At 41.1% G+C, this 13154-nt stretch overlaps 1 protein-coding gene across 4 annotated transcripts in view; it reads right to left on the bottom strand.

The window, feature by feature from the left end:
- Positions 1-13154, bottom strand: part of kif26ba (kinesin family member 26Ba) — a 104646-nt gene that overhangs the window by 23796 nt on the left and 67696 nt on the right. For all 4 annotated transcript variants that reach the window (XM_085369874.1, XM_085369947.1, XM_085370006.1 and 1 more), the window contains exons 6-10: positions 6856-7071; positions 5554-5647; positions 2403-2548; positions 2009-2125; positions 623-809 (exon numbers count right to left, since the gene is read on the bottom strand). In XM_085369874.1, the coding sequence (XP_085226000.1) occupies positions 623-809; positions 2009-2125; positions 2403-2548; positions 5554-5647; positions 6856-7071 (760 nt within the window). The remainder of the gene's footprint in view (positions 1-622; positions 810-2008; positions 2126-2402; positions 2549-5553; positions 5648-6855; positions 7072-13154) is intronic.

Below are 13154 nucleotides of genomic sequence, written 5' to 3'. Positions count from 1 at the left end.
TGTTCTCTAATATTAAATGTGTTTGATTGAAAGAAACATGCAAGTGTAACAAATGTCATTACAGTTATCATTCTTAAGCATTCACATTTCTCTCATACATACACAGATGCACACACATTACAGTTTATTTCATACACACACTTGTGTGTAACATAAATGGCCATAATCAGACATAATTTGGTCAAACATCTCTCAGGCATAAATAAAACCACTCATATGCTATGTGATTTGTTATAAAGACCAAAAATAACTGTTGGAAATGACTTTGATTAATATATTAAGGGATTGTGCGTTCAGTAAAAGGTGCATGTGCATCTCTGTTGCTGCAGTTTATTTGTAGCAACCATAATAGGAAGCATTTAGATCGATCTGCATATTGATCTGTCCTTCATTGTTCACTCCTTACTTTGGTCTCCAGTGTTCCACAATTTATTCATAGCAAACAATATGTTTCTGTCTGCTTTTATCCTACTGTGATTATCATAGTCACAACAAACAACAACTATTTTCCTGCAAAGGTGAGCGCAGTAGAAGTAATCGTTAAATGTTGCTATTGAGACATTTAATTGTTGCACCAGTAATAACAGTTTGAAACATCAGGGTTTAAGCATGCACTGCTTACTTCCTCCTTTTCCCGTCTTTTCCATGCGATACTGATATATGTGTAATGTAAAGAGCATATGTGAATTCCTGTGCTCTTCTTCAGTGGTGTTGGAGCGTTGGCTACTATGGCGAGCTGCTATGGCTGCATCCAGGAACCAGGCTGCCTTTTCTGGTGTTGGAGCGCGGAGCTCAGACTGGTTCTGCAGCTGGAAGAGTTTGGGGAAGAAAAAAAAGCATAACAATATTGCACTTTTATAGACGTGATAAGGAAGCAACCGTGAGTAGCCAGAGGACAGGCAGTCAGACATGCCGAAAGACACTACTTCACCTTAGCTTGAGGGATTTGGTTTACCGAGGGAGAAGTGTTTAAACGCTGATAATATTGTGTACTGTGAGGATTCAGCGTGGCGGAAGACTGATTGGCATATTTTTAATAAATCATTTCTAATTTGTCTGCAGGTATGTGAGAAATAGAGGGAAGCAGACGTGAGTAATAGAGAGAGAGGAGGGAAGTGAGAGTGTGTGTGTGTGTGTGTGGTACTGCAGGATATCATTACTGATGAGATTATGTCAGATTAGTTAAGGATTACACAGATGTGTTTGTATCAGACCCTCTAATCCTATAAACATACAGTATGACTGAACACACACACATATACGGCTGCTAACCCATTGTTGCTCATTTGTTTTTGGTGTTCTTTTTACATTGACACGTTACTGAGACTACTGCTGTGCAGATACCTGCAAAGGGTGTTAATAATAGTGATGTTCATTAGAATTTTATTCACATAAGCCGTCTTTTGTTTTCTGAATCTTGGTTATTAAAGGTGTTTGTTTAGCTGCATGTAATTTTGAAAAGTCACTTAAAAAAACAAAAGTTTGAATAGACAATGAGCCTTTTGAGAGTTCTGGTTATTTTTCCAGTTTTGTTTGTGTCAAGTGTTTTTCTCTTGGCATCGTTTTCACAATCAGGTGAATGAATCATCCGACTGTTTCTGAATCATCTCTTTAAAAATACCTCATTTTGGCATTGTTGGATAAAAACAGGATGCTGAATGATCAAAGTCCCTTTTTTTCATTTGATGCACATCCACAGTACTGCCAGATGGACTCAAGAGCCCCATCATCAATAACATCGCCCATATTCAAATGTATCCATATAAAACTATTTTTATGTTCATTTATCAGTTGTGGTTATTGAGCTTAATGTAAATGATACTAGATCATCTCCAAGACGAGTGTCTGTGGGTTCACATGCAAGCCAAGACTGCAGAGAGCTGTTTGATGTGAAAACACATTTATACAGAGTCTGAATCTGTAAGGTTTAAACCCACAGGTACAAGTGACATGAACCAGTTCCAAGGTAAGCCGTGATGTTTTTAATTGTGTGTTTGTGCATGTGTACCTGCATGCCACAAATGGGGTCCTCACACAGGTAGACCCCAGGTGACTGCCCATCCTGTAAGCTGCCTGTAGCCACTTCAGATAACAAGTCTTTAAGGTTCTCCTCTTTTCCCCAAACCTGCACAAAAGCACAGATTATTTCAACAACAGTAGCTTCCTCATTTTATTTTCTCAGTTTTCTTAACATCTGTCTAGGATTAAATCTGGCCAGAAGAATCTTAAATTAAAATTTTACTTCACTGAGAGAAGACAGATACTAAAGATAGTTGACAGCTACTGCCAGTGCTTTTTAGAGACTATCAGTGCCCTGATTTGTCAAATGTCTGCATCAGGATTTGCACTCGTTTTTTTCTGCAGGGAATGTTTCAAATTAAGGTTTCATTGTGATCACTGACCTCAACTGCAGAGACGCGGACGGAGAAGCGTGCACCAGTTTTCTCTTTTCGCTCGTTGATGAGCTTAAACAACCAGGAAATGGCACAGGGGATTATACCCAGAGTCTGAAGAGAGTCATCGCGGCCGATCATCGTGTAAGATTTACCTGAATGAGAAAGCCAGAAAGACAATGGTGAACGGGAAATAAGCTGAAGATCTATCAAAAAGAACATCAACAGAAATAAGTGTGAATAGATGTGTGTGTGAAATGCACGTGTCTGTCCCTTTCAGTCACAAGATGATGATTATCCCTTTCCCACACCTGCTCCGGCTGTCAGAAGTTGGAGATCAAACACACACCTAAACAAAGCCATATGTCACACCTAACAATCACACCGGTGGGAACACTTGCACGAAAGACAGACGACATCAAAAGCCTGACTCCTGTGATGCAGCGCAGAGAAATGTGTCTGATTTGTTCCGAGAAAGCACGGAGGGGAAGTTGTCATCTACAATGTAATTTTACATTGTTCTGCACTCAGTGTTTCCTGGAGCATCTAGACTACTGTCAAAAATGATGACTTGTCCCAAAAATGTGATAAAAAATACAACAAAGAGAGTTGTATTAAGTATCCGAAAGCTGGTGCTGTTGTAGTAGTATTTATAATTCACAATGCTCAGTTTTCCAGATAAAACATAAAGAAAGCTTTTAAACACATGTTAAAGATTATATAAAATGTTGCCACCCGCTATGTTAAAGAGCTCTTTTAAAGCAACAGTGGGTCATTTACTTTGATTTATCAGATTTACCAGTTGATTTCTTTTCATTTAGCAGATCAGATGGATTCCCTGACTCATAACGGCTCTGTGTAGTACCACTAACATAACCACAGAGCACTTGAACAACCACCCTTTCTCTTTTTTGCCTTTAAAGCCTGTGTGCAAGTGACAAAGAACACATTAAAACACACATCTGTGGGAGTTTATATGTGGCTCTATAATGCGTCCTTCTGTTCTGACTACTGAAAACTGCAAATTGTGCTCATATAGCTGCCTACTCCACTGACTTATCATAATGCGTTTGTATCCACGTATGTGCAGTTTATGCATATTTCTGTGAATTGGTCTCATCAGGTTAATATACCTTTGCTATCAGAGAGAAAGTGAATATGTGTGAGGGAACATGGCAGAGCTGTTTCAGGAGTTCAAAGACATCCACACACGAGCTTATGCAGACACGCGCATTCATCATTACTAAGGACGGACACTACTCTAATAACGATAACAAAATCCATCACACATGACTCAAAGCAAGAGGATTCAATTCCTGAAGTTCATCCATTTGTTCAGGATCATTTAGACTTTTATTTAATTTTTCCTTTTTAATGAATTCCCTTTTGCTCACTGCAAAAATGTGCATGAGTGTGTAGTAGCTGGTCTGTGCCAGAATCCCCACATGTGTCTACAGCCAAGGGCCACAGAGCCGAAGGTAAATGCTCGTTGTGTTACTTTCCCCATTTTAATTAGTAAAAAGGTAATGCCATTATAATGCAGTCTCATTAAAATCCATGGCCTTAGGTGAGCTGGATCACAAAGAATTAACTCATCTGCTGCTACAGCAGCAGCCGTTTGAACATATACGAGTGAGGTCACGGCATTAATATAGCAGTAAAACTGATTGAGAAATTGATTTCAATCAAATAAAAGAGTTTGCAGTGTTATTAACATAATCAAACGCCGGCAGCAGGATATTAGCTTCAGTCTTAGCCATATTACACAGGATGAATCACAAGCATCATAAATCACGAGACAGTCTGTATTTTGCATGTCAATATTTGACAGCTGAATGAAAATATGTATTCATGTTAAAATGACAAACGTGGATCTAGACAAGCTGTCGTATGTGCACTGTGCACCATGTTGTTTCTGTCCTGGGAGTGTGACGATTACATGTGCATCTGTTTGATTGATCTGTCCTGGATCCTATTTCTGCTATCATTCTGTGCTGACTGTGTAAACCCTAGTGGTGGTTTTCACATTTTTTATGTGCATGATCTATTTTTAATGCTATTTCATTAGATAGGATATTGGGCCACCGGGAGTTGTGATGGACTGCTCAAAGATGTCCGTATAGTGACCATTCTTACATTCACCATAAACAAAAAGTGGTAAAATATGAAGAAGTAGAGTGTTGAATATATTTGTTTTGCAATGACATCTTGTATAGTCAGACCTACTCTGTCATGTGTTTAAGAAGAAAACAGGAAGTCAGCAGCTCATCATCTGAGTCACAACCTTTAGATCATGATGATGCTTCATCAAATTTGTATATACACTTGATTTTTTAAAGTCTCTCCAACTTTATTTTCTTAATTGAATTCCTACTAGCTTCCATTAAGTAGTTCCTGTGGTCCATATAAAGACATTGACAACACTGTTCACGCCATATTTGCAGCAAGGGAACCAATCAACCACCATCAATAGAAAAAAAAAGACAAATTAAAAGTTATCGAAATATTTGCTGTATTTTGCCATTTTAAAGAAAGCGATCGTTTGCCCATTCTCCACATCCTCACCAAGTTTTATGAAATTCAGCTGGGTAGTGTTTACACAATCTTGCTGACTGACTGTGGTTTGAGTTGAGCTGACTTTTTCTTCAGATTTGGCAAGATTTTGCTTCACAGCAACCAAACAGCGGTTTACATGTTGATCTTTGCACTGCAGCGCCAGTCGAAGTGTCACATCTCTGCTGTTGTCATGCTCTGCAGTTCAAGGAGACTTAGAAACTCAAGCTGAAGGCTCACAAACTGAGAAGGGGAAATGCTGCTTGTGTTTACAAGGACAAACACAGCAGCGGCTGACCCACAGTCGATGAAGCCTTATTCGTGTGTGTGTCTGCGTGTTTGTGGTGGGTCTTTGTTTGTCTCAGTGTATGTCTGGGATCAGACATGTTGCACAATGCAGAAACACAGACAGAGCAGACCGAGAATGCTTTCAGCTTCAGCAGACACTAATCCTCTTCTTTCTCTCTCTGATAGATGAGGGCTAGTGGAGCGACGGCCAAGTGAAGAGCCGACACACCGATGGTCACACTCACTAAAGAAGACTCACGAGCCAAGCTCTGATTTTGTAGTTTTTGTGTGTGTGTGTGTGCGTGTGTGAGAATTTTACCCAGTTTAGAGTGTCCAAAGCAGAAGACACAGCCATCTGCTCCGTTCACTACCGACTGAATGACCTCAGCAACTGTTCCTGCACACACTTCCGCCTAACACAGGAAGACAGAGGAATAAACAGGGTCAAGTAAATCAGAAATACATTCAATTTTAGACAAACATTATTCAAACTCGCGCTGGAGCTAGGATTCTGCTGTTTTGTTTTGATTTTTTAAACATCTGACTGTTGGTGTGGAGGAGATGACGGGCAACTTCCCTGTAATTGTCAGTATTACTGTGTTCTGGTTCTATAAATGTCTTAAAGAATCAGCATTTTCTTTGAAGCTTATCTCACTGGCTTATCCAGGGGAACACATCTCGCCTAGATTCATGCAAATGCACATACCGACCAAGCAGCGACCTCTGCGGCTCAAAAGTAAAGGTAATGTGCAAGTCAAAGACTTCTTTCAGATCATGTGTCTCAGTCCTACCTTATGCTTAGCATCCTCCTCTGTCACACCAACCAACTCTGCATGACCTCCTTCTCTACATCCATGTCACCTTTTTGGTCTTTCTCTTTTCCTCCTGCTTGGCAGCTCCATCTTTAACATCCTTTTTCCAAAATATCCACTATCCCTCTTCTGCCTGACTCTCTAACTTCTTCTCCAAAGCATCTGAGCTGTGCCTCCTCATTTTTAATCTCATCCATCTTAGTGAGTTCTGACTCCTGTCAGTTTGTTACTGCCACCGTCTCCAAACCATACATCATAGCGGGTGTCAGTGCCGTCTTGGAAAGCTTCCCTTTCACTCCTGCTGCTGTCATTCTGTCACAAATCACCCGATACTTGTCTTCATCCACTCCACTCTGCCTGCACTCTCTTCTTCACTCTCTTGTGCACTGTCCGTTTCTTTGGATCAATGATTCCAGGTGTTTAAACTTGTCCCCACTTACTACCTCTATTCTTTGCAACTTCACTGTTTTAGTCTCCAGACTTCTCTGTTAAATCCCCCAGCTCACATCCTCATGACACTGTTTGTGAAACTGTTGCTTTTTAGAGCATTTTAATGCAAAGATGTGACAAATAAAATAGCAGCTATGGTAGAGCCTGTCCAAGAAGCTCATAACTCAGTTTTTGAAAAGAAATTTCTGTATTTTATTAGTCTGTTACTAACAACAGTGTTTGTTTGCATTGCAACCGCACATTTTATCTACCAGCATGGTATCCAGTTCTTAACAAAATTTAAGAAGAGCGTGAAGTTCATAATTTTGTTTTTATTTATAGTCATTTTACCAGACTTTGTCACATAAAATGTCTCTGACCTGTGATGCATCAGGAGGGAACGCTGCATCAAAAGTGAACATCTTTGGTGGGACCTGATTGGCTCCGGCCCTTTTCTGAGAGGCAGCACTTTGCGTCTGATTTGCTGATGGGTCCATGATGGTGATTTGTTTCTTCCTGGGATCCACTTTGAGAAAGGAACTGGACTCGGCTGCATCAGACTGAGACACCGGGCAAACTCTCACCATCACTTTCACCTGAGGGTAAGACAATAAGCGAAAACAGAGGTTGTTTTTTAGACAGGAGGCTAAAGGTAAATGCAGGATTATCAGTCAAAGCTTGATTCCCACCGTGCGTTTGGGAATCAGCTTGTTTGTTTGCAATTTTTCTGCAGGGGTGGATTTCTTTTGATCCAACAAAAACAAGAAAGTCAGCAGGGCACTCAGACAAACAGCAGTGTGAAAGTACATTGATACAGTCACACTTTCTGAGATAGTTTAGAAAACTTTGCCGGTGTCTGAGATCACTTGTCATGAAACATGAAGCAGTCTGACAAGCTTCTGTTGAGTTTCGGGTTCTCCTCATGCCAACCACCCATTTCTATTTCACTTTTAAAGCATGAACACTTTTTCCCCGCTAAAGAAATCTGCCTGTGTCAAAGCCATGAGCAGACCTTGTATGTATTACTGTGAAGTAGAGTTGCTGGAAGACATCTTCATGTTAGCTACAAACGACATAGAGCCACAAAACCAGAGTCACAAAAATTCCGCTTTTTAGTTCTGCGCTTATACAAGTCGTAACATGCTCTCTCTCCCTCTCATCACTTTACTCCCTCTAAGTACTTTTACCTCCCTCATCCCTTCCCCTCCTTTACCTGTCACTCTTTCGCTATCTCTTTCTCCTTCTATCCTAAATCCCTTCCTTTTTTCTCTCTGTTCACACCTCTTCTCTACTTCCACTTCACTGCCGCACATCAAAAGCCTGAATTGCAGGAATTCTATTTTAGCTTTCACTCCTCCTCTCCTTCGTCCTTTCCTCCCACTCCTGTCACAAACTGTTAGCAGCCGCAATTTGCCGCCTGGCAGCTGTTGTTGTTTTCTGTGATATCAGCGGCTGCAAAACGCAGCGTCATCGAATCTGACTGAGCTCCAGAACATTTTAACATATAAACAGCCCTGGTCTCTGTCGGTAAAAGGTGTTTTTGTCTCTCTTTCTTGTTTGATGTCTCGCTGACTATATCGCTCTCTGATTCAGCCCGTCTGTCTTCCTCTTTTCATGTCTGTCACTAAATCTTCCTCCCTGCGATGCAGTACAGGATTATCCTGAAGATTTACATCACACTTCTCCTTTGACAATCGGGAGAGAGACTCGGTTGAAGCGGATGATTGGCACTGGGTGTCAGGTGCTCTTATGACTCAGTGTTAACCACACCAACTGTCTCAGCGGGTGATAGGAGCCAACCTGATTATTAAATGCATTTGATATTTTCACTGTGACATTGGATGAACTGTGTGGGAAGTGTGTGCCATCCTTAATGTCTTATATCTATTCAAATATCACAGATGTTTTGTGTCTCTGTTGCTTTGATACAGAATTTATGTCTCGGTCAATGTCAGATGCCTTTCATTGAACTGGTAGTACAAGCTGCCTGGAATTCTTCCTGTACCTTAAAATGTAAGTGTGAAAAATGAGAACTATTTAGTTTAGATATAATCAGTTATATTAGTGTGAATGTTACATTTTGATATCCTTGGTAGCCAGTGATTGGTCCGCCGGAGCCTCCACTCCTGGCTGCCGCCTGGCACACAATGCACCCGACCCCCACTGCGCCACGTGTGGGTGGTGGGCCTGCAGGAGGATGGGCCTATGTCCCTTTTTTGGGCCCGGCCACTAGACGCTTGTTTTCGGGCACCCTCCCCGGGCCTGGCTCCAGGGCGGGGCCCCGGTAACCCTACTTTGGGTAGGGTGAACTGTTCGCTTGGTGTTCTGCTCATAGGGGTCTTCTGAATCTTTCTTTGTCTGGTCCCTCACCCAGGACCAATTTGCAATGGGACACCCTACCAGGGAGCAGAAGCCCCCGGACAACATAGCCACTGGAAGCTCTGGGACACACAAACCCCTCCGCCACAATGAGGTAGCGATTCCATCAAAAGGAGCCAGTTCAGGTGGTTTGGGCATCTGACAAGGATGCCTCCTGGGCGCCTCCTGGGTGAGGTGTTCTGGGAATGTCCCTCCGGGAGAAGGGCCCCGGGGCAGACCCGCTGTAGAGATTATATCTCTCGGCTGACCTGGGAACACCTTGGTGTTCCCCTGGACAAGCTGGAGGAGGTGGCTGGGGAGAGAAAGGTCTGGGCTTCTCTGCTTAGGCTGCTGCCCCCACGACCCGGCCCCAGATAAGCAGAAGAAAATGGATGGATGTTACATTTTGTTCATTTGCAGTCATTCTCTTCACAACATGTTAATAGTGTTAATAGACAAAGTCACAGTATCAGAAATTTCCAAAAACCTTGGACACCGTGACAGTTTATGGCAAACGGCATGACAGATGTAGCAAACATCAGATCAGCTAATGACAGGCAGAATCTGAGAAGCAGCTACTGGTTAAGTCAAGAACTGGATTCAAACACTGAAACAGGATTAAGCATCTAACTTCACCCCCCGTGCAATATAACAGGTATAGTTACGTCCTTTTGAACAATGAAACTGTTTTGTTTTTGTGTCTTTTTGTTATTTGCCTCTTTACACCAACACAGTGGATTTTATATCAAACAAACAGGAGATGGTTAAAGTGCAGACTTTCAGCTGTACGTCAAGGTAATACAAATATAACACATGAATTACATGCAATGGGGCAGAGTGTGAGTATTTCAACACCTGATGTCATAAGCTGAGAATTTGCAGGACAATATCAATTATATTATGATAATAGTTACAAAGTGTGCTAAGCTTTCAGTACTTCATATTGCACTGAGGCACTTAGTAAGAAAAAAAAATTCAGTGAACTCTGTTTTTATGTGTGTCATACCCTGTCATATTTTATATCTACGAGGCACAAAGGTGCCGGACACATGAAAAAGATGTGGCTCCTGTGAGGGAGAGAGAGCAGGAGAGAAATCATTTGTCTGTTTGTGCTTGTTAGCACAGATGAATCATCGCCTGAAGTGTGCTTTCAGTTAAACGTAACCATGGGATTACCCATCACACAGTAATCCCCAAAACTCCAAATCCTGCTGAGTATTAGCTTACTACAAGTAAAGTCAACAATGCATTTATGTGCGGTGCTTAAACGACTACCAGGTTCATGCCACAGGTTCTCTAAATTAACAGTGTTGGTAATTACCAAACTATATATATATATATAAATATATTTTTTTACTATAATGGTAACCCCAGCAGTATGCACAAGGTCTTTAGTTGGGCAGCTGTGGCTCAGGAGGTAGAACAGGTTGTTTACCAATCAGAAGCAGGATGGATAGATTCCCTGGCCACTCCAGTCTGCATGTCAACGTATATTTAGGTAAGACACTGAACCTTAAGAAGGAATTCTAGACAAAGAGGTTAGTTAGGTTTGTTTTCAGTTTGTTATTTGCCTAACAAATAATATAATTTTTAACAGATTTCTAAAAATATGTGGCGGGGCGTGGTCTGCAGTGCCACTGCAGGCGAGCGGACGCACCTGAGCGGCATCCGCAATCATGCCGGTGTCATGCCGCAATCGCCGGGTTTAAACTGTGAACTGGACCCTGTCATGGTGTTGTTGGTAGTGGAGTGCTCAGCTACGAGCTGAAAAGCTGCAGCTGTGTGTGTAGCGTGACAGCAACCGTTAGAGTTAATAAAAGTATGCTGAAAAGCACGAAACCTTCATCATGCCATGGCTTTGTTTCATATAAAAATTGTAATTTTCTGCCAGGTGGTCTAATAAGTGTGTTAGCACGCTAAGTAGGGGTCCCTGGCTGTGAAAATTTCAAAAAATTAAAAAATTTCAAGTGAAAATTGTCATCCATTACATTTCTGTGCTGTGAGATAATATCAACCTTACCTATATAAAGTAAATTTTCTGCCAAGGGAGGTTATTTCTGCTGCTATCATTTTTTTAAATAATAACTTTTAGCCAAGGGTGAAAGAGCTAAAAGTAATCAGAACAAAGTCATGTTAGACTGAACAAACCCACCCCGATTTATTAAAAATAAAAGCACGCTGCCAGGCTTTCTCTCGGTTGCATCACCAAATGACCACAGACCTTTTAAGAGTCGGTTCAACCAATTTTGTGAGTGTCGATCAAAGAGTGTGGCTGTTACCAGCTTTCTCATATGAAGTTAATAGCACATGTGGTTAAACCTTAAAGCCTGTCTATAGGTGAGGGCGTGAAATGAAGCGAGATACCAAATGCAATAAATGTGTAACGTTTGATGACCTTAAGAAAACTGAACATACTGAGCCTTAAAGTTGGGTTAATGTTTGTGCCAAAAAAATCAAATAAAATAAATAAACATCTATACCTACAACACACACAAGCTCAATCTCTCCCACACAGTCTTAGCTTCAGTACTAAGCCCTCTCCTGACCCCAATAAAAGAGCCCATCACATGAGTAAGAGCCTAGGGGGAAGGATTTCACCAACGCATGCTTTACAAGGCGTAACTCATAAAGTCTTCCCCCCTAAGAGCCCATTTCCTCCTCACGTCCAAGAGTGTGGAAGGTGTTCATGTATGCGTGTATGTGTGTGAGACTGAGGTATAAGTGGGGCCAAAATGATGTTCCTATATGTTTTTCAAAAGATTAAATGAAATCGCAAGACCCACCAAGGGCCATTAACCTCACTTACCTTTTATACCAACAATAAAAAGCTCTGCAGTAATGATGGTGAACATCAAGAGGGAAACTATTTCTAAGTAAAATATAAAAAATATACCACAATAATTAAGGTCCCTTTGTACCACTACATACAGTGTAGTTCAACTTTTAATCACCAGCTTTGTTTTTCAGAAACATTTGGGCTCAGCACTCAGTTTAAGGCATTTAATCTGAGATGAGATCTGTAGTGAAATCATTTGTCTGCATGTTTTATAAAAACCCACACCCACAATAATCTCAGAGGATCCTTGGACTACTCGCTCTGGTGAATCAATAAATGTGGCGCAGCCAATATGAGATTTGCAGGAGGAACACAAAGCTAATGGGCTCTTTGCTCTGTTTAATGAAAAAGAAGGGAGAGAAAGAAAGATGTAGCCTGAGAGAGAAATGGGTCACTAATGACTCTCCAGACACTAACGCGGCTGTCACGGTGCTCTCAAACTCTGTCCATCTCCCTCTTTGGAAGCAACCCTCACTTCCTCTCTTCTTTTTTCACCTTAAATATTCTCTTTATCCTGCTCTGTCTGTTATTCCCTTTTGCAAGACGGAAAACCATCTACTGTCTTCGGTGTCTCTTTATTTGAAAAAAAAAATCATAATGCTCAATATCTCAGCCCACTCCATTTTCTCATCTCATCTCGCTCGCCTTTCCTTACCTTAAACGTCATCAATACTTTGCTCTTTTTTTATCCTGAAACAGAAATTCTTAAATGGTTGAACATCTTTCGAACGTGTCAGAGTTTATGTTTGATTCACATTTACAGAGAAAAGAAAGAAGAGGACATATTTCTGAAAACTGGCCTTCACAGGTCTTCCTGATCCTCCACTTTAAATACCACAATTAAGTCTTTGAGCCAATTTAAGGAAAGGAATTAAACAACTAACCCTGAGCTTAGAGACCATTGCTCGATAGCCCCCTTACAGCAGAGCTTCATCGCTATTGGCCGGAAAATCAATAAGAGACCGAGACTGAGCTCTAATTGGTTCCCTAAGACTGCAGAAACAGACATTTGTGCAAACACATGTACAAAGAGAGCGATACAAGTACAATATAGGAACAGAAAGTTCAGGCTTCAATCAATTCTAATCTGAACTAATTTATTCATTTCACCTCGGCTCGCAGACTCAGAACATTCATGTTAGCTGTTCTCTTTTGGATGTACTGCCGAGATATTACAACCCTGAGGTTTGATATATACATAAATGAGCTCTGCTGTACCAGAAACTGTGAAATAATGAAGCAATTTAATGTTTTGGAATCACATAAGACTTCTATGTTCACCTTTAGGCACTTCTGGATTTTCTTTAGGTGCCTGTGGTGCAGGTACCTAAAGAACATTTACTGCTTTATTTAGCTTATGGGCCACAGAGGAATTACAACACGCTTTTAACTTCTCCAAAATTTCTCTTTCTACATAAAATGTAGCAATTTTTGGAATTTGCCCCTTGGGGATAAATTAAGTTTATCTGACTCTGACTGAGCCAT

Source organism: Diplotaxodon limnothrissa, linkage group LG1 (assembly GCF_057381915.1).
Source record: "Diplotaxodon limnothrissa isolate DT_005_m linkage group LG1, D_limnothrissa_male_GT1.1, whole genome shotgun sequence".
NCBI lineage: Eukaryota > Metazoa > Chordata > Actinopteri > Cichliformes > Cichlidae > Diplotaxodon > Diplotaxodon limnothrissa.
This window is presented reverse-complemented; position numbering and strand designations above follow the sequence as displayed.